The sequence below is a fragment of the Ischnura elegans genome, chromosome 4, assembly GCF_921293095.1.
Source record: "Ischnura elegans chromosome 4, ioIscEleg1.1, whole genome shotgun sequence".
Taxonomy (NCBI): domain Eukaryota; kingdom Metazoa; phylum Arthropoda; class Insecta; order Odonata; family Coenagrionidae; genus Ischnura; species Ischnura elegans.
Genome location: NC_060249.1, coordinates 1,635,082 through 1,658,843, shown reverse-complemented (window position 1 = coordinate 1,658,843; position 23,762 = coordinate 1,635,082). Strand labels below are relative to the sequence as shown.

At 38.0% G+C, this 23,762-nt stretch overlaps 2 protein-coding genes across 4 annotated transcripts in view; both read left to right on the top strand.

Moving 5' to 3' along the window:
- The window catches only part of LOC124156981 (zinc finger protein 277), a 41,758-nt gene extending 34,534 nt beyond the window's left edge, over positions 1-7,224 (top strand). Inside the window, exon 9 of one of the 2 annotated variants that reach the window (XM_046531423.1) lies at positions 6,553-7,224. In XM_046531423.1, coding sequence (XP_046387379.1) covers positions 6,553-6,712 — 160 coding nt within the window. In that variant the 3' untranslated portion in view covers positions 6,713-7,224. The remainder of the gene's footprint in view (positions 1-6,552) is intronic. The other variant, XM_046531424.1, reaches the window with a different exon arrangement.
- Positions 7,225-12,396: 5,172 nt separating this feature from the next.
- LOC124156984 (40S ribosomal protein S21) lies at positions 12,397-22,018 on the top strand. Of its 2 annotated transcripts, none has more exons than XM_046531427.1 (5): positions 12,397-12,473; positions 12,562-12,622; positions 12,718-12,853; positions 13,370-13,425; positions 21,953-22,018. In XM_046531427.1, exons 2-5 carry the CDS (start codon positions 12,573-12,575, stop codon positions 21,960-21,962), a joined length of 252 nt encoding a protein of 83 aa, XP_046387383.1. In that variant the 5' UTR covers positions 12,397-12,473; positions 12,562-12,572; the 3' UTR covers positions 21,963-22,018. The 2 variants fall into 2 exon arrangements, with proteins under 2 accessions (XP_046387383.1, XP_046387382.1); XM_046531426.1 differs by having other exon boundaries at positions 12,418-12,489.
- The last annotated feature ends 1,744 nt before the right edge of the window (positions 22,019-23,762 follow it).

Genomic DNA, 23,762 nt, shown 5'->3' with positions numbered 1-23,762 from the left:
GAAACACTTTCTCGGTTCTTTCGCTGTTCCTCCGTGGAAACTGACCTTGGAATGGATTATAAAAAGAATCTTCTAGTGAACTTCGCAAATGATATTGGGCCTCTATTGAAAAGAGAAAGTAGCCGACTGGAAAAATATTGGGCTAACAATGGACTGCCCGTAGAGAGTAGAGTTGAAAGGGGCATAAGCTGTCAGTTGAAAACATTACAAGGAAACCATCATTGTAGCGGCCCTCTGAGGATAACTCGTGTCATCAGTCGTCATGTATCATCGAAGTTCACGAAGTGAAGGATAAGGTAGTTAGAGGTAATAAAGGGATGACTTAGCTCCATTAGATCGAATCTGATACCAAAAGTGTCTGGTGTTTTGATTAGAAGGGGAGCGAAACATTACGAGAAGACAAATCACCCAGCTTGCGAGTTGAAGGTCCCAGCACTGCATTCGCGGAAGAAAGCAGTTGAAGAAGCATTCCCCAGTAGATTCCATTGACTCTTGGTAAACTTTCATGAGACTCTTCTTGTTGATGAGCAGAAAATCGAAGATTTGGATAATCATTTGCATGAACTGTCGTGAAAAAACATTAAATCGAACAAAAAAATCTTGTGCGGGAAAAATTTTTACAACCACAAATGCGGAAAAACGCAAAATGCGGAAACACTTTATATGGATTATTTTTACATTGTCCTAAGGCCCTATCTATTGGCCAGGTTTTTTTACGCTCATGCCTTTATTTTTTGTTTTTCATGTACATTTCTTCTTTCCGATCATTTTTTCTTTGGTAACTATTTTTAGTATCTGTGATGCTTTAACATACCCATAAGTTTTGGGGGTAAATTAAAATAAAAAAATAGTTTCTGAAAATGCACATTCGGCTTTATGTAAATTTTGAAGGGCAAACCTACAGATTCACCAAAAAAACCGTGGCATTCTTCAGCATACCTAAAATGCAAAATAGGCTGCTACACTAAAAGGGTTAATTATGTACTCGGTTTAAGTTAAAGTATTTTGTTCCATCAATCAAAGGGTGCTGGCCAACATCAACATATTTTATCAGCCCAAAGACTTCAGTTATCGAGGCCATTGCTTAATTGCAATAAAAAATCACCAGTCGTCAGCACATAATGCACATGGTTGTTTGCAGCCGATTGCCTTTCTGCCCGTGATGGCGCTGCTACTACGGGCAGCGTGGATTTTTATGAATTTAATTGTGCCCTCATGACATTCTGGAAAGGGATGAATCATTCATTGTGTGGCCATATTGGCTTGATTCTCAACATACTTTTAAACTAGTGATGGGTAAAATACATTTTTCCATGTCCGATAATTGAATGCAAACTTTTACTTTGAATACAAGAATTGAATATTGAATTATTTTATGTCTCATATCATTTCAAAGTGCTCATTATAAATATTTTTTCCCATTTCTTTCCAGTATTGAATTAATTATTGCATTCCTCAAATCCATCTGTTCAGAGACATTGTTGTGGTGGACAAAATATGATTACTCCTTTACATAAATGATTACTACATTACCAACTGAAATGAATAGAAAGAGTCATCTTCAAAATGTTCTTGAAATTTATTCCCATTATTATTGTATGGCATGATTAGTTTGAATAAATCAAACTTTTTTAATTAATTGAGTAAAGGTTTCGTAAAGATATGAGGAATATCATCTATGACCAAGTATAGGTTTTGGCAAAGAAAATATTTCTAATTAGTTTGTACCTCCAAAATTTTATTTTCATATATGTACTTAGAAAACATTTTCAATTTCATCCTAGATAATCGAATATCAGAAATATGTACTTCATTAAAGGTGGTAATTGTGTATTTTTCGATGCTAGGTGCTCATCCCAGCTTAAAACAAAGCACAAACTCAAATTGCCATGAGACTTGCTTGACTTACAACTTTGAATTTAACATTAAAAATATGTAAATCTTATCTTGCGAGTGCTGCACCTTGAGCTTGCTAAAGAAAGCCACTTTGCTACCAAATTGTATGTACTTATGTATTCAATGCTCACCCTCCTCTCCCTGTGATCAGCATCTGACAAAGCTATTATGGAGCTATTATCTCCTGGGAATTTGGAGTCATCTGAGTGTGTGATTGTTTTTACGAATGCTTATTTGTACATCTGCCAACATAACCAGGCATACGTGATGAGGTCCCTTGAGCTCTGTGAAGGATCTCTTGGGGTTATCATCGAGGAGGCCTTAGGGGGCTCCCACCAGCTCCTTCAATGGATTCTAATTGCCTCGTGTGTGCAGAATTTCCAGTTAACACGTTCCGTGGTCATGACGTAACGTCTACGTCATGGCAGTCGCTACCGAGCGACCTTAGGGTTGCGTAATGATTCCCTCTTGCGTTATATTCCGCCCTGAGCACCAGCGACCGGTGTAAGGGTATGAGAGAGGGTCAATTACCACTCTTCGCCTGTTTGCCGTGCGGAAAGCTACGAAAAAAATCTTTCCGATTTTTTCTGCATTTTTCTATTTTACACGGATCTTCTCTGCAAGAACGTCTTTGGAGGTGGGTTTTTACAATCTATTTCATTATTACTTTCATTTTATAATGCAGAAAAGAGTAATATAGTCCCACAATTGTGCTTATACCTTAAAAAAAACTTTTACAAATATTCAAAGTGAAATAAAAAAAGATCCTTTTGCAGTTGACAAGGTAAGATATTTTATTTCAAGGTATTTTAACTTTCCTTATGACTTTTCATGCATTGTTTAACGTGTGTTTATTTATTTGGTTTTACAAGAAGGAATGAAATATATTTCCCTTGTTGTTATTTTTATGTTCAGTGTCAATTAACGCTAACGTGGTAAATTGCTTGGTTGGTTGCCTAATTTTGGACATACTCCAGGTATGTGTAATGCAATCCTTACGATAAATAATGAAGGCTTCCTATCTCATACCTTTAAAGTTTCCGAGTGAATTTCATTTGCTATGATTTCATCATGTCAAAATTTGTTTTTATCTTTACGTTTATTTGCTGCGACACTTGAAATAATAACCATATTTGCATAAATATTACAATAACTTTGGTGAAGTCCTGGTTCCATATTGCAATTTATTTTTTACTATTTACATTTATGCACAACATCCATGTTTCCCCATCCTTACGTACTCTAACATTTGTATGAGAGACTTATTACTTGATTTTTCCCGTTATATTCTAAACTCTTTCAAGCATTTTATTTGGCATCCTCCGCAGCAAAAAAATACCTATGAGAGCAACTTCCCCTAACCCAGTCTCATGCCGCCGAGCTCAGAGAAACTGATCCAGCCTGAGGATATATAATGGCCAACAGGCAATGCCTGTCCTGAAGGAAAATTACTCGATGGAAATATTTAACCATAGAAGAATTTCACCACTCTTTGGCCTTATTTTTCATACAAGAATTATCATAATTGCCTGTATCTCTGATTATTGAAAATCTCATCCTTTATATGACTTGCATTGCTTCGGGAGAGAGAAGTCGCTTGATCAATTCATGTCAATTCTCCAAGCCCTTCAAATCAACGAGAATCTATCTACGTTCTCTGACTCTAACACCCCTCTGTCCGACTGATTATTAAAGTTGAAAACGTTGACGGAAGCAAAGGGTTTGGCACTGCAAGTCCTTGATTACCAAGCATCTTCCAACTCAGAAGTGTCTGGAAAAGGGCATTCGGAGAAGATGATAAATAAATGACGGAGAATCATTTTGACTGCGGCCAATCCTTTTATATGAATAACTTTTATAACAGTTTAGCCAGTTCTAGATCCCATCCAAATGGGAAAACTAGCGTGACGGGGACACTGAGGCGAGGCAAGTAAGGTATTCCTCTAGTGGTGCTCTGCCAGGAATTAAAGAAAGGTGAGGTTGTGGATACCTTTTCTGAGGATGTAATCTGTATCCTAAGGTGGAAGGATAAGAGGGAAGTGTGAATGATCAGTGCTGAATTCAGTGTAAAAAAATGATTGAATCCACGAAAAGACGAGAGTGCACGTCAAGAAAGCCACAGGTGGTGTTTGAATGCAGCAATTACAATTGTGGCATAGATCATTGGCATCAAATGATGTCTTACTTTCCCATTGAAAGGAAATCCATCAAATGGTACTAAAAATTGGGAATTCACGTACCTAACTTACTGCTACTGAACTGTTATTTTTTATTCAAAGAAAATTTTTGGAAAATTCCTCTCGTCGACTTTCGAATTCTAATTATAAAATCTCTTACGACAATATCTTTACCTTTGACTCCTTTGAAGAGACCGTCATCCTAGACTGCCTCATCCAAAACCAAGTGCAAATCAGGACATTTCCCCGGATATATGACAAACACGAAAGACAGAAAAGACGAAAACAGAAGCAGTGTAAGGAGTGCTTCAAGAAGAATGTCCACCAGGACACAGTATATTATAGCCCCACCTGCCTGGCTTGGCCTCGAATGTGTCTTGAGTGTTTCCGGAAGTATCACAAGAATTTGTTATGCTGAAAATTATTTACCCTGCTGGACAAAATTGTTTTTTTTTATGCATACCTTTTATATTTTCTATTTAAATTTGTTGCTTTTTAAAAATAATGTCATTTGATGAATAGCAATTAGGAAATGAAAAAATCTTCTTCATATGCTTGTCAATTTCTGTTTTGTAAAACAATATGCTTCTTTAAAATTGATTCTTCGTTTATACAAATTTTCCTTTTTATTCATAAACCTATGTATGTCATTATACAATCTTTTCCAGATGATATCATATCGGTCAGTCGCATTTTCAATGATAGGGAACAACATTTTTGCAGGAAATATTGGTAATATTCGTAATATTTACTCTAGCCCAATAAAACATTTAAAGTTGTATTTAAATGTATCATTTCCAGATTGAAAAATTAAAATTAGCTGCAGTACTATTTTCATCATAGTTTTCCAGAAAATGATGAGGTCTGAACGGGTTTTCGCCGCAATACTCACAAAGAGCGAAGAAATATCGGGAACATATACTACGTGTGTTGTGGGAAGTATCACAAGTATGACAGGATAATTAGAAAATTTTAATTTAAAATTTTTAACAAATAATGGGTTACTTTTGGAAGAAAAGTGTGAAAACGTGTACCCAGTATCACAACTCATAAGATCACGCCGTTAAAATAATAATTAAAAAATACAAATTTTTGCCAAAAAGTCAGCCGCCGGGCATTTTCTCTAAAAAAACGGTCAGCACGGAATGTGTTTAGTGGTTGGTCACTGTGGTGAAACCATACCCTTCCCCATCACCAACACAATGAGTTAAGCAACTCGTTGAGTGATTGGTATGAGTGCTAAAGAAAGAATTGTTAAGATCATTATAGGAGCTTATATGTAGCTCATGTTGTTGCATTAACATATTCGCTGTGGAGCTGAATCTCCCTTCCTGTTCTCACGCTGCCGGTGGGTTATGGGTGCACTCAATTCTGCATCCACCTGTGAATGTAGAATAGCACTGCTGCTGGACTCAAGGCTGCTTATTTCTGCAACCTGAGTGTTAGACGGAGGCCAGTGTCAAGCGGAGACTCCTGGGGGCATCACCCAGGTGGTGCCAATCCCTTTTTTTTCAACCTCAACTGTAAAACTCCATTCGGAAGTGATATCAGGGAGGGGAGAAGTGTAGCACACGGAATGTAAGCATTTTTTCGTGGTAAATTGTGTGCCTACTGTTTTCCCCTTATCATAAGTGGTGGGCCAAGTTGTGGATGGTTGGCCATATAGCGTTTTACCACCCCCTCTGGTGAGAATGTGACACAATTGCCCTTGTGTGAAACGCGTTTCATCCTGGACGGCACGACCAACTGGTGGGTGACACTTGAATTTTGGTCGCACCACACATGTTACCATTAAGCAAATTATAAGCACTCCCAGTTCTATGTTTCTAAAGTCTCATTTCTCGGAATTGTGACAGTTGCAAAATGAAGAAAATTGTAAATTTGCCATGGTGCAGGGAGTAAGTCGGGTGTCACCTATCATTGGGTCATGCCTCAGAGAATATTTTAAGAAACAGTGGAGTGCAAATTTATTTCAAGTACAGGTATCCCTCGCTTAGCACGAAATCCCGTAATGTGGTTTTTGCTATAACATTGTCGTGTCATAGCGAAATGGTAACAGTTTCGTGTAGTGTTGTGTCTCATGACTGTTCTCTATTTATTCAAGTATGTAATCTTCCCACTTTATCTCCACTAGTTATTGGCTCTACAAAAGATAAAAATCACTTGGATTCACAATCATTGTGCCACATCAACTGTATAGGTGCTCATGAATACAAAGTCAGCCCATGGTGCACAAATTGTAAATTATAATGACTGAAATACACCTCTTACTTAACACAAAATTTGCTTAACACGACAATTCCAAGGAAATTTTTCATAATTTTAAGTGAGGAATACCTGTGTATGTAACTGTGAAATAAAACCCCTGCCATGCACCAATCGAGGTGGCTTGCAGGGTATCATGTAGACTTAGATTGTAGATGTAAATAATAGAAGACAATGACGTAGCTCTTGATTGGTTCATTTTCGGTTGATTTAGGTATTTCTTCCCCACCTACGAGAACGATGCCTTTCTCTATGTGCTTGGTGAGCTGTGTGACGAAGAGGGCGACGATGAGACTCACCAAGACATGCTGCAGAACATGATGGGGCTGCTCTCCTGCGAACCTTCGGAATCCGTCACTGATGAAGCCAAGTGAACCCAGGAGGGATGCAGCATTCTTTCATGCAGACTCGTTTCCTGTATTTATTAACGCTCTATTGTTCCATCCATGGGACTGAACTATTGTTTCAACAAATGGTATGAGACTAGATGTCAATGATTGCAATGATATGAAATAATGCCTAAACGTTATCGTTTATGTCAAATTTCAGTACTTCACCATGCAACTATTTTGGACACAATAATCCCTCAGATACTATGGCTGCAGTGCATGCTGCATGACCTGAAGATGATGCATTGTTGTGTCAAAATTAGTTGTATGGTGAATTTTATTAAAGTGTATGTAAACAAAAACTTTAAGTACATATTATATGTGATTTCAATACCGATATCAAATTTTTCTTGTACAACTTGAGTTCATTATTTTGTTTTCTGTGGGTTCCCTCTGCTTCAAATTGTTCGTGTAGCTGGATTCTTAAATACTGAAAAAGTAATATCCAAAAGGCTGTGTATTTTTATATGAATCAAAATTATAACTCTCTCTCTTGATGCTCTCAGTTCTTAATCATTTCTCTTCTCTTTTCCTCTTGAGAATTGTGATTATAATGTTCCTTTCTTCAAGTCCTCAGGTATTTCACCTGTCTAGTACGTTTCACGTATGATTTTGTACAACTGATTTAACGACTTTTTCTTGTATTTTTTTGCTATGCTGGAATATTGTCAATTACAAAGACTTTATTCTTCCTCAAGTTTCTTAGAGCCGCATCAAATTCTGATCTTAAAATTGGAGCCTCCATATCATCGCATTTCCCTCTCATTTTCGATAGCATTCGTATTTAGGCTGCTTCCTTTGTACAAATCTTCCAGATATTCTTTCCATCACTGCACTTTGTCTGAGCTTCCTTCAATTTTTCAACCTGCCATATATTTTTCACAGCCCTCCTCAAGTTTTAGATGGCATTTCACCATTTCCATGTTATGGTCACTGTCGATATCTGCCCTGGAGAAATCTGCCGACGAAAATGGGGTGGTTTCCTATAGTTTTTTTATTGCCTAGATCGAAAGATTATTACTCCTGGAGTACGCATTTCATGCTTTTATATTTTTAAATGACGATATCTATTTTTTGCGATTAAATTACAAGTGAAAATTTTCAAGCATGCGAAAACGTGATGGCAAAGTATGAATGCTGGGAAAATCCCGTGTGACGTCATTCTGGTTTCCGCTCCCACCGCGTGAGGTGACCTTGGGCTGAGGATGTGTGCACCGCTGTGATGCAGGCTGCTAGCAGGCAGTAGAGTACCCTGCTTGCAGGTAGTGCTTGGCTTAAATAAGGATTATTAATACCTTATCAAACGAGGAAAACTTTCCGACCATAGGCAGTTTCAATAGGTGATTATTAAGAGACGTTTCCCTGAGCTCTGTGCCTCATGCATGCATTGGTAATCTCAGACGATGTAAAACTCCTATCGACTCATATAGAAACTAGGTCCCTGTGACGTCATGTGGAGTGGCATCGCATGGGCGCCAATCTGGCCTTTTCCTAATGAGGATAAAATTGACCATTGCCATTCATCTAAACTGGGATTTCTAAAATCATATAATTTGTATATTATGAGTACACTAATGGTGGCTAACGAATCGCCATCAATGACTTTTCTTTGATGAAGGAAACTACCCTATTGCTGGTTTTTCCCTGTTTGACGTCACAAACAGTGCCATCTTTTTGCCTACTTGATTATGTATGTCTGATGTTAATTTTTGCTTATTCCTGTGCAGCATTTTTTTCCATCTTGAACTAAGAAAACCAAAGTTGCTTAGGTTGATTTAACAAAGAGAGAATTCAAGAAAAAAAATTTCGTCCACATGGCTAAAGCTAAGTTCTGTATGTAGTTCATTCGCATCGTCCAACTAATTCCTTGAAGATTCAAGATCCTTAAAAATCGTTGACATATTTTTTTAATAAAAATTCCTAGAGTTTTCAAATATAGCTATTTTGTTGAGGAGTACTTGTCCAGCCACACGAGTAGCGCAAGACAATTTTCTGCAGGCAGTAATAATGTAACATGGAGACGTCAAAGCATGCTACCTAATCATTTAGAACAATTGACTTTTCTGCATGAGAATTTGAAAAGATCAAATATTAAATGATTCATTTACGTATGTAACCTTTATTAGAGAGGTACTAATGCTTTTTTCAAGGCTCTTTCTAGCAGTTTGGATACATTTGCAAATTAAATTGACAACATATTACTAGAGGTTAGTTCATTTCAATTGTACTTATGGAACTGTTTAAGAGACATTAATTTTCATTCATCTCCTGATTCTGATGCAATTACCATCAACATTTCTGCTATCTTTTCCTTTTTACATCAAGCTAAGCATTCAGAATAGAAATTTTTCATGGGGTTAGGAAAAATGCGAATAAGTTGGTGCATTCATTGTCATATTGCAGGATCCAGAAATGACCAAACTCAATATTTGCGAGTAGTTTTCAACTCCACTCGAGATCAAAAAGCACTACCCACACATCCCTATCACAGATCATCCTTAGAGAGGTAAGATATCTACTACATATTTAGAGGGTGTCTAAAAGTTATTGAAGATATTTTCTTGATATTAGCAAAAGATTTATAAGATATTTTATAGACATTTTGTCGATATTTAGTGCCATGTGTAAGTTTTCTACATGTTGTATCTCGCATTTTTGATCACTTCAGAGGTTTTCCTTGGATCTTGGTTGAGGGAAGAAAATATGTCTTCTTGATGAATTTTACACAATATTTTAGCCATCAAAATGCTGTCTTTTTGACCAACCAGAAGAGGTCGCAATTGGGTCATGGTGGTGGGATAGGTATTTTTGACCTGGGATCGAGAGGTTTGTTTGTCCATCTGAACGACGTCTTTTAGACCTCTTTTTGACCAACCAGAAGATGTCGTGGTTACGTCATGGTGGAGGGAAGGAAATAGGTACTATTGCTCCAGTCTCCAGGGTGGTGGCCACCAGTCGCCAAGTCACAGCATCTTCATGGTTTTCGGTATCATTTAAATGGTCTTCCTTACCCAAGGATAGACCAATATCCCCTGAGAATGCCTTTGCTTTTCGTCCACGGCTGCTTATTCGATGAGTGAACTCACTTGTCTCGCAGCTGACTTATACATCTAGAGGTCGATTATTCATTGGCAAACTGGTGGCACTCAGCCATGAGGAACAGAGTGAAGTTTATATGTTTCTTGTGGGAGAAAAAGTAAACTTTAAGGGGGTTAAAATAGCATATCCTTTAATGTTTCACATGAAAATCTACTTGCCTTGGATATCAGTCGAAGCAGATCATATTTCCTTTCATAATGTTGCCTATTTTCCCAATGCAGTGGATCACATAACCATAACTTGATACAGAATATATAAGAATAGAAAAAACTCGCAACCTACATTGCAAATAAGAAAATTAATTCACACCATGCCTTGAAAAATCTCTCGTTTTAAACTTAACAAAAATATTTTTTGACAATGGGAAGGCTTTAGTCCACAATGATGAACTACTGGAAGGTTAGGTTAAAGATTGTACTGTATTTATTCTAAAAACGCCTTATCTGTACAACCCTCTAACCCAAAAGTGTTGTGAAAACGGTTGCAAAAACATTGCGCTGTAACCAACATGGAGTTGCTGCAACGTAATCGAAACGTTGCAAAATCACAGTTATAAATTATAGATATTCTTCAAGATTTGCAGAGTACAAAACCACACTGAAAAATGCAAGCATTGGAGGGAACGAGATGGAGTAGCAACGCGTTCGATGTTTCTAACATAGGCGGATGGGGTACGGGGCATGTGCCCCTGCATACCCTTAAAAAATATGCAAGATTTTTAATATGGTCCCATTATCATTTGGCTCGTTTTTGTATTACGATTCCTCTTTATTACTTGTGCCCCCCGTAACAAAATCTTGGATGCAACCTTGCTTGTGCCCCCCAGAAAGAAATCCTGGATCTGCCCCTGGTTTCGAATATGCAAATATCGATATTTTCGATGCAGTGAATATACATAACAATATTATGCCGTCTTTCCTTTCTTTATCTCAAATGCAGGGTTTCTGTGTACTCTACGCCCCTGCTCATATGCTTCAAAATTTTCTAAGTGTGACAAAATTGTCTTAAGGCCGAAAATTTTTTTTCTTGTGAGAGGCATATTGCTTCAGAAGATGAAAATACGCTTTAAAAACCACATACATATTTGTATACATGTCTGGGGAAAACTATGTCCAAAAAACACTCCACTAAGAGACCGGCAACATGTCACAACCTTTCTGCAACCTAGTGAGTATTCCACCCTCACATACAATCAGTATCTTACTAATAGGATAAATCGAATTTAAGTATGTATATCTTCTGGCTAAATTATTATGCTATAAAATTATTACGGAGGCTTCCGCGGTTAGTTATTTGGTGATGGTTTTTCGGATTTACACCGCGTTAATACATGTTTTGCGGACGACAGTTTCGGGCGCGTTCCAGCTCCCGTCTTCGGGTCCACATTATGCTATAAAATTTTTCAGACCAAATGAGTGTATCAGCGACGTAATAAAGACGTTGCAGAAATGTTGCCAAAAGCCTAGCTGCTTCCTGCAACCCTTTTGCAACGTTTCTGCAACACATTGTGTTTTCTGGGAAATAATGGTACATTTTTTACAGGAAATAAAGTTAAACTAAATAACCCCATAAATTGTTTCTTACAGATATCCTTTCATTCATCTGAAATTAATTCCTTCATTCATTATTTGTTAAGTACACTCTTCTATAAGTTACCTACTATGGGGACATTTATATCTGTATATCATCAATATAATGCTTTTTTACATTGTATATAGGTAAACCTAAATGAGGTCATAACAATCCCAGAAATTAACTCTCACATAAGACATTAAATAGCATTTTTCAGTGTCAATAGTATCATCAGTACAGAGGACTTTTTGGTGGTGTGCAATTCCTCTCTGCGATATGGCGTCAGAAGGCCGTTTTCCACGGGACACGTAATTGCACAGGTTAGAACTGCATCAATTCCTCTTTATTACGTTCAATAGCGTAAATGCACGCACGAAGTTAGAAAGGGCTATTTTGCTATCTCATTCTCGCGTGTGTTCCAGCAATTCACCACTAAACACGACACAATTTCGACTGTGCCTTCGTTCACAAGTCAGATTGTGGAAGTACGTGCCCCGTGTCATATGGCCTTTAGTTAGAGTGAAGGTAAACTTGAATGTGCTGGAAATCTATGTTTTACCTGCTGTAACATGTGGCGATGTATCTTTACACTACACTGAGGATATCAGTGGGGAATTTTATAGCAGAATCATAAGTTGTTCGCCTTTAATTGAAGTAGACAAGAACCCTATGAGGAATCATTGTAAGGTCCTTGGAAGTAAAAGTAAACTACAATGGTATAAAAGGAACAATTAAAGTTACATCTAGCAGAAGCCCTTTTCCTACTGCTCAAGAATATTACTTTGGAGTTAGTCAATCGAGTCCCCAGGAACGTATATTGACAAAAATATGTTGATTGGAGTCCCAATTAATTGTAAACAATAGGAATGGAGTTTTACTATACTATTTATAAGCACTATTGCGTTGCGTTGATATTGTAAATTAAGGGAGTCCACTTGCAAGCAATTTTGCACGATTACGTATGTCCTATGTTTTTTAACCGATAGTTCTCACTCCAGGTGCCGCTTTCTACCAATTCAACTTCCGCCTTCCAGCTTCTAGTTCTTCAACTGTTCTTGATCTTCGGAGCTTGTTGGTAATTACCATAAATTGTGTGTATTCGTGTTTATAAATCTTTACATTGTTGTAATAAATATTAAAGAGCGTTATTTATGTCTTTCTAGGGTGTGAAATAATGGAGAACGACGCCGGAGAGTTTGTTGACTTGTATTGCCCGAGGAAATGGTAAGCTGGTAACACGTGGGCTGAATTTAGAACGTCATTTCGGCCGCAAGTTCCGTATTTTAATCAGTTATAACACGTTTCTAATATTTTTACAGCTCGGCGAGTAATAGAATCATTCACGCCAAGGACCATGCGTCTATTCAGATTAACATCGCCGATGTCGATCCGACTACTGGAAGGATGACGGAAACATACAAAATGTATGCCATCTGTGGGGCCATTAGGAGAATGGTAATTGTAAAAGTTTTATTAAGAAAATATTTACTTCAAGTTCCATCGTAGAGGTCTTGTATTTTGTGTTTCCTTGCTGATTTCTAGACAGTTCATTAACTTTCGGTGTAACTCACCTCAGTATATGCGAGCCGACAAAAGTTATCCAACTCGGCAATTATTCTCGCTAAATCTTGAATTGATAGCAAGTTTTACAATGCGAAATCATTCCTGCATGAAAGCTCACTTCATCGAAAGTTCGAAAGATTTCATTAAAAATCGAAAGCTCGAGAGGTTTCATCCAATGAATTTTTTTCATGTAATGCCTGAATATTTAATATATGTTCTTAATAACAACGCTTATTGTTACGGGTGTTAATCCGTTTTACAAAAAAAAATTTCATAATGAAGCATTATAAATATACATTACAAGAAATAGAACTAATGCACAAAGTGGAAATAGTATCTCCAATCGTATTCCATAGCAGTCTATATATAGATGCATATTATGAAATAAGTAATTATTTTTATTTTCAGGGGGAATCTGACGACTGCATTGTTAGGCTCGGGAAGAAAGACGGTGTTCTAGCTAAGTAAGTTGATTCTTAAAGTTATGGGCCATTTTTTATAATTGCTTTGAAAAAGCATTAAGGATGGGTTTGTAATTCTGTATCATGTGCAAATTTCTGACAAAAAAACTTGTATGATCCATTGTGAAGCCAAAATCAGGCCGTACAATTTCGTTTTCTACGGTAAAATCTGATACATTAGGAACAATGGTATGAGTAAACATATATTTCAGCTATTCAACTATTGTGAATTCACCAAAATTTTAATTATTTCGGTGTGTGGTGTTATTCACTTGGGTGTAATGAATGCAATACTGAACTGGATCGATAAGCCTTGATAAGCGTGTTTGTTATTTTATTACATGAGACAGAGGATGTAGGATTTTAATGTGCGTTGCAGTTTAGTTAAGTTAAGAAGTTTGCCTGACGTAACAGCAACCTTTAAGAAGCCAATTGCAACAGCTAATTGTGTCAAAAATTAGCAGCATATTCACTAAATATGTACATTGGAGACAATTACTTTCTGGGAAGAGGGCGAAAAAATTGTCCAATTTTTCGTCTAGAAATGCAAGCATCTAGTCGTTGGTCTGCTTTTTCTTCCATCTTGGATGAAGCACGAGGGCATAACATCTAATTCCATAAGCCTCTGTACAATTGCTTTGGGAACTTGGATCACACAGTGGTCTGTGCAGTGGTCCTTGAAGCCATAGGTCCATAGTTTGATTTCCAGTCCAGGGGATTTTTTTTTTCACGTAAATTCAAGGCCGTTCATGTTACGTCAAGTGTTCAAGGAAAATGTGGGGTGATATCAAAATTTATTAATTTTATATAATATTGTGCAAACTGCATATGGCGAATAAGTTATGATTTATTTCAACAACCCATTTCTACTTATTTTTATTATTTACTGGTTGCATTGAACTGTTTTGTGTATGCAAAGAGGGTGGTATGTAATTTTTTAAATGTTACATGTTAAACCACGGGAATGTTTGATATGTTGCTTTGCCACTCTAATTGCCCCCATCTTGAAATAAGTCACTCAAAAAGTTTTTGATTGAAGTTGTAGATCCTACTAAGGAAATTGATAATTACTTTAACACTGAAATCTTGAATGATTTCCGCCTTCCTTAAACTGCATTGGGACTGGCCATACTTGCCGTCTTATCTGCAAAGTTTCAGCAGTAACACACAGAGTTTTAACTATTCTACTTACGAAAAATAGGATGTATCAAAGATATATCGGTCCTGGATCTCCATAAATTACTTCGTGGAATTTTGAATAGTATTGTGTAAGATTTAATACTTTCCTGGTTTATAGTTCCATGTTTGAAGGCCAACTCTCCCATCATCCTCAGGTTGTTCAAAGCGGGAAGTTGAAGGATATTGTTTTCCATTAAAAATTGAATGTTTTTTTCTCAAGAAGTCAGGGTGCATAGTCATGCTTTATAATGATGCCTTGTATTTTATTTCTTTAAGTCTGTAAATCGGAAGGTTAGAAAGATGCTATCCATGCAGACCTGATGTTGGAATTTATTAAAAGTGCTCCATAGATCAGAGTTCGGCTTTGCTCTCTGGCATGTTTAAAAAAGCAATGTCGAAAGTTGCTGTACACAAAGTTGGTGAATTCATTGGGGTGTAGGTTCCATTAATACTCTACACAGGATTCTCCACTCCCATGGTTCCATTGATTCCCACCGCTTGCAATAAATAGGATACAAGGCAACATATGCATTAGCCCGCAAGAGATAAGCTACGCGATGATTGTAATCGTTTAATGCTCAAACTCAAGCTCAATTAGCTAACATTAAGCTCTATTTTATATCTTATAGTTAAAAAAGAGAATTAAATATTTACAATTGAAATGTACTCCCTTCAAAACGCTATGCAAGTACTTGTAAATGTGGTCTAGTGGTTACGGTGCTGTAATACCGAAACTACTCATGTGGGCCGCACCATGGTGTATCCTGCACACCCCCATTTTTGGGCCGCCTGGTGAGGAAAAACGAACTTCCCAATGCTTTTTGGGTGCGGTCTAATAAAGGAACTCGTGGTTCATTGCTAAGTCGATGAAGGGCATAGCCGGATAAGAAGGTGAAAAGTTCCCCCTTTGGACTTTTTCCCGCACTTCGGGTATGCGATTTGGGATAAAATAGGACAAACCTCCCCACATTTCCAGCCTGCTAGATGCCCACCAGGGCCGACTAGATCGAAAATTCGATTTTCACTCTTTTTTTAAATTTCTCGGTCAAGAATGCATATTTTTTAATGCTGTTTGCGGCATTTGAAACCTTATTTAATGAAGCAGATTTCCAATTGTTTTCAAGAACTTTGAGCGGGACAAGAAGATATGGCGGCGATTTGAAAATTTCTAATGCACGTTTTCATAAAATATGCTTGAGAGGGCCAAAAAGAAAAAAAGTTTTCTGGAAGTGTTTTTTAATACCTTTCGGCTGGCGTATTGAAAATATAACTTATAGGTGGCGGAACATCGGGAAAAATGCGATTAAAAATATGCAATTTTGGCCATTTGGCTCTATGCTCTGGCCCTCCAGAACACCTCTTTTTATTTAATGAAGTATTCTACCAATTATGGTGCCCACCACAGGGACAGAATTGTATGGATACTGGTGATACCGAAAATTGCTTCAGGGCCTCCGAAAACTGCTGGAATGTAAGAATATAGTGTAAGAAAATGAGCTCGATTACTTCTCAAGCTGTTTGAAACACAATGCAGGAGGCCTTAAACCTTTTGCAGTTAAGTCAATGACATCACTAATTCTGAGCGGCTTACCACTGCATAGCCAGTAGGGCCGATCAGAAAATTTGATTTTATTCAAATCCATCTGGCCCAATGAAAAACTTAATAATCATGGTCATTACCAGTAGATTTTGCCGACTTACTACCCTTTAGGGCATATATAGCTTATGCATTTTGACGTATCTTTCACCGTTTAGCCACAAAATGCCAAAGTTGAGTCTTGCATCCATGACGCAGCGTGGGCGTTGGAATATTTTCTTCGCAGATTCAAATTTGGCATTTTGTGGCTAAACAGTGGCAGATATGTCAAAATGCATGAAATATTTGCCCCTAAGATTAGTTACTCTGCAAAATCTATTGGTAATGACCATAAATATTAAAATGTTCAAATTTTGACATTGCCCCCCCTAAATTGCATTTGAGCAAGGGTCAGGAGTTCACCTAGAGGTCTCAAATTTTTCACGTATAATTTTTGATCAGTCCCACAACTCTTTTTTTCATTGGGCCAGATGGATTTGTGAAAAAAAAATTGATATCTCCGATCTTCCCTAATGGCCAGCCCTTGACCTGTTTCACTATTCTCACTTTTACACAATTGCTTCCTTCAATGTATAGCTTTCCCTGGACAAAGAAATGAACCTACCAACATAGTTAATATTACTATAGGAGGCTCACTAGGGAGCAGTTGCAGCATTACTGTGAAACTGGTCTCTGCGCATTCATTCGCACTCCAACTTTAGTCACTAGTGGTGCAAGGATCGGTGGCTGTCGACGTATTTGGCTGTGAATTCCCTTCAGAACTTCACATAATACAAACACTGTCGAGGCACAATGGCTACGGAGTACAACTCCTGTGTTGAACTTCTAAGATCGAGTCTCGTCCACGGATTTTAAGAAAATGTTTCTTTCTACTTTTTCTTTTACAAAAGCCTGCTTTTCACAATTATTTTCATGATTTTCACTGAAAATATAACTTTTTATGTGTGACGATATTTTTGTGCTCATGCGGCATGAGAGAGTTTCCCAATTTTTCTCTTTGAATGATTTTATTTCCTTGTCAAAAAATAACGCATTTTTAAGATACACAAGTACTAGGATTCCTTTTACAAGGCAATACGGGTTTGTGGACTCCTACAGTTTAAGCCCAGCTTTCAAATCTTTGGAAAAGAACCATTGAAATCCATATAAGGCGAGCCAGGGAGAAAATGGGTTCTTCCTCCGGAGTTGGGATTGTCAACCACCTTTTCACTCAGTGAGCTGTCACGTATCTAACAAGAGGCTCCAGAGAAGCATCTTGTTGGTAAATTTTGCTTTTCCTGTTAGGAAAATAATCAATTTTAATCATCAAAGAATATAGCTATTCCGGTTGTGTTTTTTCTTACTCCACAAGGTGACAAAAGTTCTATTAATGAAATCAGATTCCAAAACAAGGCAAGAATGAGTACACAATATCATATTGCAACAAAAAAGGAAACCAAATACATGTGTATTTTAATAATGCAGTGCTGTGACACAGAAATGAAATGATGCATAGGAAGCCACCGTGTTAAATGAATGTGAAAAATCTGCAAAACATCAGACATCACAAGTGTACAAAACTTTTCCTAGCACAGAATTAAAATTTTCAGTGTAAATCATGAATTAATTGAGAATAGAATGTTTCTGCAAACGAAAAAGTAGAAGGATATTACGAAAAAAAATTTCCACAGGGGAGAATTGAACGTGAATTATTGTATTTACCAGTAGAAGCCGTGCACCATTTTTCCGGAAAAGCCGTGTTCCTTTTTCCCTTAAAATCTTATCGTTTATTTCTCCAGAGTTTAGCATTGAAACTAGGAAACCTTCGCAGGAATTACATTTTTGACATTATTTAACCTTATTAATCATGGAAAAATAAAGGGCATAGCTGGATAAGGAGGTGAAAAGTCCCTCCTCCGGAATTTTTCCCGTACTTGGGGTATGCGATTTGGGATCAAATAGGATAAACCTCCCCAAATCTTTTTATTTATTATAGTATTTTACCGATTAAGGTGCCCACCACAGGGACAGAATTGTATAGATACTGGTGCCGAAAATGGCTTCAGGGCCTCCGAAAACTGCCGGAATGTAAGAATATCAAGGACTGATCAAAAATAATACGTGAAAAATTTGAGACCTCTAGGTGAACTCCTGACCCTTGCTCAAATGCAATTTAGGGGGGCAATGTCAAAATTTGAACATTTTAATATTTATGGTCATTACCAATAGATTTTGCAGAGTAACTAATCTTAGGGGCAAATATTTCATGCATTTTGACATATCTGCCACTGTTTAGCCACAAAATGCCAAATTTGAATCCGTGAAGAAATAATTCCAACGCCCACGCTGCGTCATGGATGCAAGAGACTCAACTTTGGCATTTTGTGGCTAAACTGTGAAAGATACGACAAAATGCATAAGCTATATACAGTAAACTCTTGATTTTACGATGTCAGTGGGACCGGAAAATTGGCACTTCGTAAAATCGAGTTTCGTAAATTCAAACCTTTTTCATAAGTCACGAAAAAAATGTTCGCTTTTGTTTCTTCCGCCGTTTTTTGTCTTTAGTGGTCTTATTTAAATGTTTTCGGAGGTTATTCTCGGTATAATTCATAGAAAAGGCTTTTTGCTATCGATTTATGATGTGAAAAATCGTTAAATACCACCATAAAATTCCCATTTCTTGTTCATACTTCAACATCAACGATCGCTAAAGAAATTCCCGACCAGTTTAGAAAACGTAATCAAATAATGAATTGCAATGTTTATTATAAGAATTAACAGTAATAAATTTGTGGTTAGGAGCCAATAGCTACTATTAAGTATGCAAAAGATAGATATTTGTTTCTGACACCCACGGAATTTTAGCGGCAGCCGGCCTAACCGCCATTTATGTCGCCCTCTATCGCTCAGTGACGAGAAAAAAAGAAAAACAAGGGTCTTAGCCCGTTTCCAAAATAACCTTCGTAAGTTAATATTTCGAGTTACTTCGTATTTTCAGCAGAATGTGCTCTATTTTCACTGAGATTCAATTACGATCATAAATAACGTAGGATGTGATTATCTTCTGGCGAATATTTGAAGTAAATTCTGTTTGAGTTCTCCGTCCGACTACTGTGTTCCATCATCTTCGCAGACGTTGCCATAAAAGACTTAATTCTTCATCAGGACTGTATTCTTCATACCGGGTGTGAGATGACCTGTTCATATAGTATTTTTCTCTCCTTTTATGCCGACAGGAGCAAGGTTCCAACCGGAAAACGACAGGAGAAACATCTTACAGTATCGGAGAAATATAGATAGAAACGTTATTATCCACATTGATTGTTTTCCTACAAGAGACGTTTTATCATTTCTCAACGTGGTTAAGTATTGGTTCGCTAGCGTGAATTCCCAAAAAATGACACGCAAAAACCTGTACCGTCACCTCATTTAGTTTTCGTGTTCCTTTCTCCGCCGTATTGAAAGTTAGGCAAAGGATCATTGACATAGAGAAAAGATTTTCTTAGTTTTAGCACTAAAAAATAGTTGCGCCATAATCGTAATATAGTGTGGAAAGAGCAAAGAAATTAATTTCAATTGAAAAGTCAGCTGTGAAGAAGAGAGACAATTATAAGCGCGGCACCATTTTCCCGATAGTGGAAGATACTTCTTCCGCCTCTCTCCGGTTAATAACTTCCCCCCGTTGCAGGTAAAGATTAACTATGCCCTTCTCCACAATCGGGGAACGTTCCCAGTGGGTGGGGTGAATAAGAGTGGGATGGGGATTGCCTGAGGGAAGAAGTGTGGTCAGCACAAGGACTGGGAAGGGGGCAGGACAAAGAAGGAAGGGGAAATGGCCTTCAGCTCTGCCTCAGCCTACTTTTGGGGGCCGTATTTTTTTTGCGACGCACACAAGCTCAGTCTCCTTAGGGAGGGAGTGAATGGGAAATGCTGGGGAAGGAGGGGTTTGGGATGCGTAAGGTGGGTGTCAGCAAGATCAGCCAAAGGCGGCAGGAGGGAAGGGACGGCTTTGGAAAGACACAACCCCACCATGGGAGAACGGGGAAGCGCGTGAGAAGAAAGTTCATGGTTAGACTTGGAAGTGCGTCTTCATTACGAGAAGCCTGAAATATAAATTGGCGGTAAATAGAGCCCAGTACTTAAAATATTTAAGTTGTTCATTCACAAAGGCCAATATATACACGAAAAGATATTATGGCGCGGATTGCATGTATCAACGTCCATTTCGGGATATTATTAATTTCTGTTCCCATTTATAAAAGTAGCAAATAGATTTGAAAGAATGATAATCATGAATAAAAATATCTAAATCGATATCCAAACGCATATGAGCAAAATAGGTGAATGTATACATACCGATCCATCGCAAGTAATACCGCTCAAGCTTCTTCCGGTATAGGACTTTAAAATCCTGGATAATGCCTTGGTCCAAGGGCTGGGACTTGCTAGTCGAGTTCGGGGGTAAAAAGAGGACTCGAACATTAGCCAATTTTAGATCTTCCACGTATTTATGAACGGTGGCATTATCCATTATTAAAACAATTTTGCTGTTCTCTCCAGCAATTTTTCTCTGTAGACGTATAACCGTTTGCTGGAAAATTTCTCGGGTCATCCAGCTGTTTTTATTTGAATGGTAAAAAGCGGGGAGGGCTTCCAATTTTACATGTTTTAAGCACCGTGGCCTTTCAAATTTCCCAATGACAACGGGCTTATTTTGTCCGTGCCCGTTTGGTTGACGCACAGCCCCACAGTAACACGCACTTTACTCTTTTCCCCCCCATGGCACCTTTGCCCTTTGAAACCCAGGGTTGCGTCAGGTAATGCATTAAAAAATAGCCCAGTTTCAGGGGCCAGCGAGGGTGAGCTCGTCGAGGAAAGGGTCCCGGATTAGGGACCCTTCGAAGTGCTTCGGCGAAAAGTAGTCAAGTAGTCTTCGAAGTACGTTCACAGCAGTGCAAAGGGTTAATTCGGGGTGTACGAAATACTCCGCGCGACCTTCCTGACATGTTAAACTACGAATTATTGTCGATGCTATGTTTACGAACAGGCACGTAAATAGGGGCATAATGTCAGCCGCGATATTTTAACTGAACTCCTACTCCCCCTAAATTCCCACAGTGAGGTTTTTGGCGACCCATTTCTCTCCAAAGTTGCATTATCATTTACGATTTCGCACTTTTGATGGACCACAGTTGGAAGCGCTGATTTTTTAGCTACTTACGCCGGCGTAACTAGTTTTGTTGACAAATTTTTCGCCGTAGTTCGTATAAACGAATGCCATTTGCTCCTAGGGACCGAGCCGAGGTTCGTAAATTCAAAATATTTCGTATAATCGAAACTTCGTATAATCGAATAGCGCCATGTATTTAGCATAGGCTTTTCGCCGGGACCGCAATATCACTTCGTATAATCGAAAACTTCGTAAAATCCTGCTTCGTAAAATCAAGAGTTTACTGTATGCCCTAAAGGGTAGTAAGTCAGCAAAATCTACTGGTAATGACCATGATTATTAAGTTTTTCATTGGGCCAGATGGATTTGAATAAAATCAAATTTTCTGATCCACCCTACTGGCCATGCAGTGGTAAGCCGCTCAGAATTAGTGATGTCATCAACTTAACTGCAAAAGGTTTAAGGCCTCTTGCATTGTGTTTCAAATAGCTTGAGAAGTAGGCTGTGGGAATGGAAATGAAGTAGTGATGTTTTAATAGAGGCATAAGGTTTGATATTAAAAATGTCTAATGTTTTTAACAGAATTCTCTCGTCTTTTCCAGGAACTATTGAGCTGCTCCATCATTATAAAATTGTAATTTAAGTTCAATAAATTTTTGGTTATGTAATCCTTCTGACTTGGAATTATGATTATTTTCAACCTTTTAATTATTCCTCTTCTATTCTCTATTAGGCGTGGTTGTTTATTTGCAGAAGCTATATGTATTAAAGTTTCATTTCACCAGTTCTGATTTGATTTCAGGAGAACAGTGAGTCGTTTAACTCAAGATAGTGATATACAGTGTAACCTCGATTTATCGTTTTTCAGGGGGATGGATGAAAAAAACGATGAATGCGGTAAAACGATCAATGCAGGAATGTTTGTCCGGGTTGCCTATGTCCCAGGAAACGCTGGATTTTTGCGAATTATGACATTCATTAATGGATTCAAAAAAGATTTTAGCTGATTACAGGCCTATTATTCCTTTATCGAAACACCCAGGTCATATTGTTGATTCGGATTATATCTCTTTCAAATATCCTGAAGGAACACGCCGCCTTGCTAAAAAATGTTTCACCCCACTCGGAATTTTCACTGCTATTATGCATTTCTTGTCTGATATAAAAATTCTTATCCATCAAATGCCATTTCAAGTACACGTATTTACAAGAGAAATGTGCGTGTTATGCCTCAAACAACCGATTTCGCCGTCGCAGTGATTGGTTATGAGATGGATCAAGAAGGCCAAAAATAGTTCATTAATTGAAATGTTCCTTTCTTGCAATTAAATTTTTAATATGATTGAGGCAATGTGGCGTTAATCGTCAGCGGCACGCCCAACTGATCTTCGGCTTCATCCCACTTCTTGTTTTCACCAGGGATCTCGCTCTACCCCCACCCCTGCCGTCATGTATTAGCGGACATACCGAGGCGTGCTGTAATATTCACGCATTTCTAGCCCGGATTCTTTTCTTCGTCTTCAATTATTTTCAGGCTATCTTTTAAAGTTCTCACTCGTGTCTTTGGAAGTGCAAAGCTCCGAAGACGAATAAGAATAAAACTAATAAAAATGAAACCGGACTCTATTGAACCCACACGGAAAACACTCGCAGGTTTTAAGTCAACCCACCCTGGAAAGTACGGAACCACCCGTATGAGGTGAAGTTCAGCACTAATGCTATCGCATGCGGCGTAAGCAGAGCTTACTGCAGAGGGTGAAGCATGACCATAAGACTGCGCAAATTTTTTATCCTGTAGAGAAGGAAACTTACCCACTCATTTCTAACAATAAGTCGCGTAGCTCTAGATGAGAAGATGAATTCAGATTGCTAGTAGGAAGAAACAAAATATCTTGAGAAGACATCGCTTCGTTAGCACCTCAGACAAGTGAGACTTGTAGTGTAACTCGTAAATTGTAACCAGACGCCCTGTTTTCGAAAAAAAATCCGCATCAACTGCCGTGAAGCTCACTATCAGCAGCTGCGAGGATATCGATATTCGCCAGAAATCACAATCTTATTATTCCAACCATTTCCTTGCTTAAAATGGTTAAATAACGTTAGAAATATGTCGTGTTTGGTATCATTCTTTTTTGAATTACGTGCACATCACTAATATCTCAATCTAATAGAAATACAATACCAATTGCCGAAATTCATTTTTACACAACTTTCGGGCTAATCGGTGATTCATGCAGCAGTTGACCTCCAGAGGTGGGAATCTTTGAAGCGAGTCAGCTAAAAAAAAGTCAGCGGTCGAGAAAGGGGGAGGCGTGAAAAAGGTTTCATTTGTTCTCGAGTAGCTTGATATTTTCTTTCGAAGCTAAGGTCTTCGTAATACAATCCCTGCTTGAGCTGGGACCTTTTTTTTAT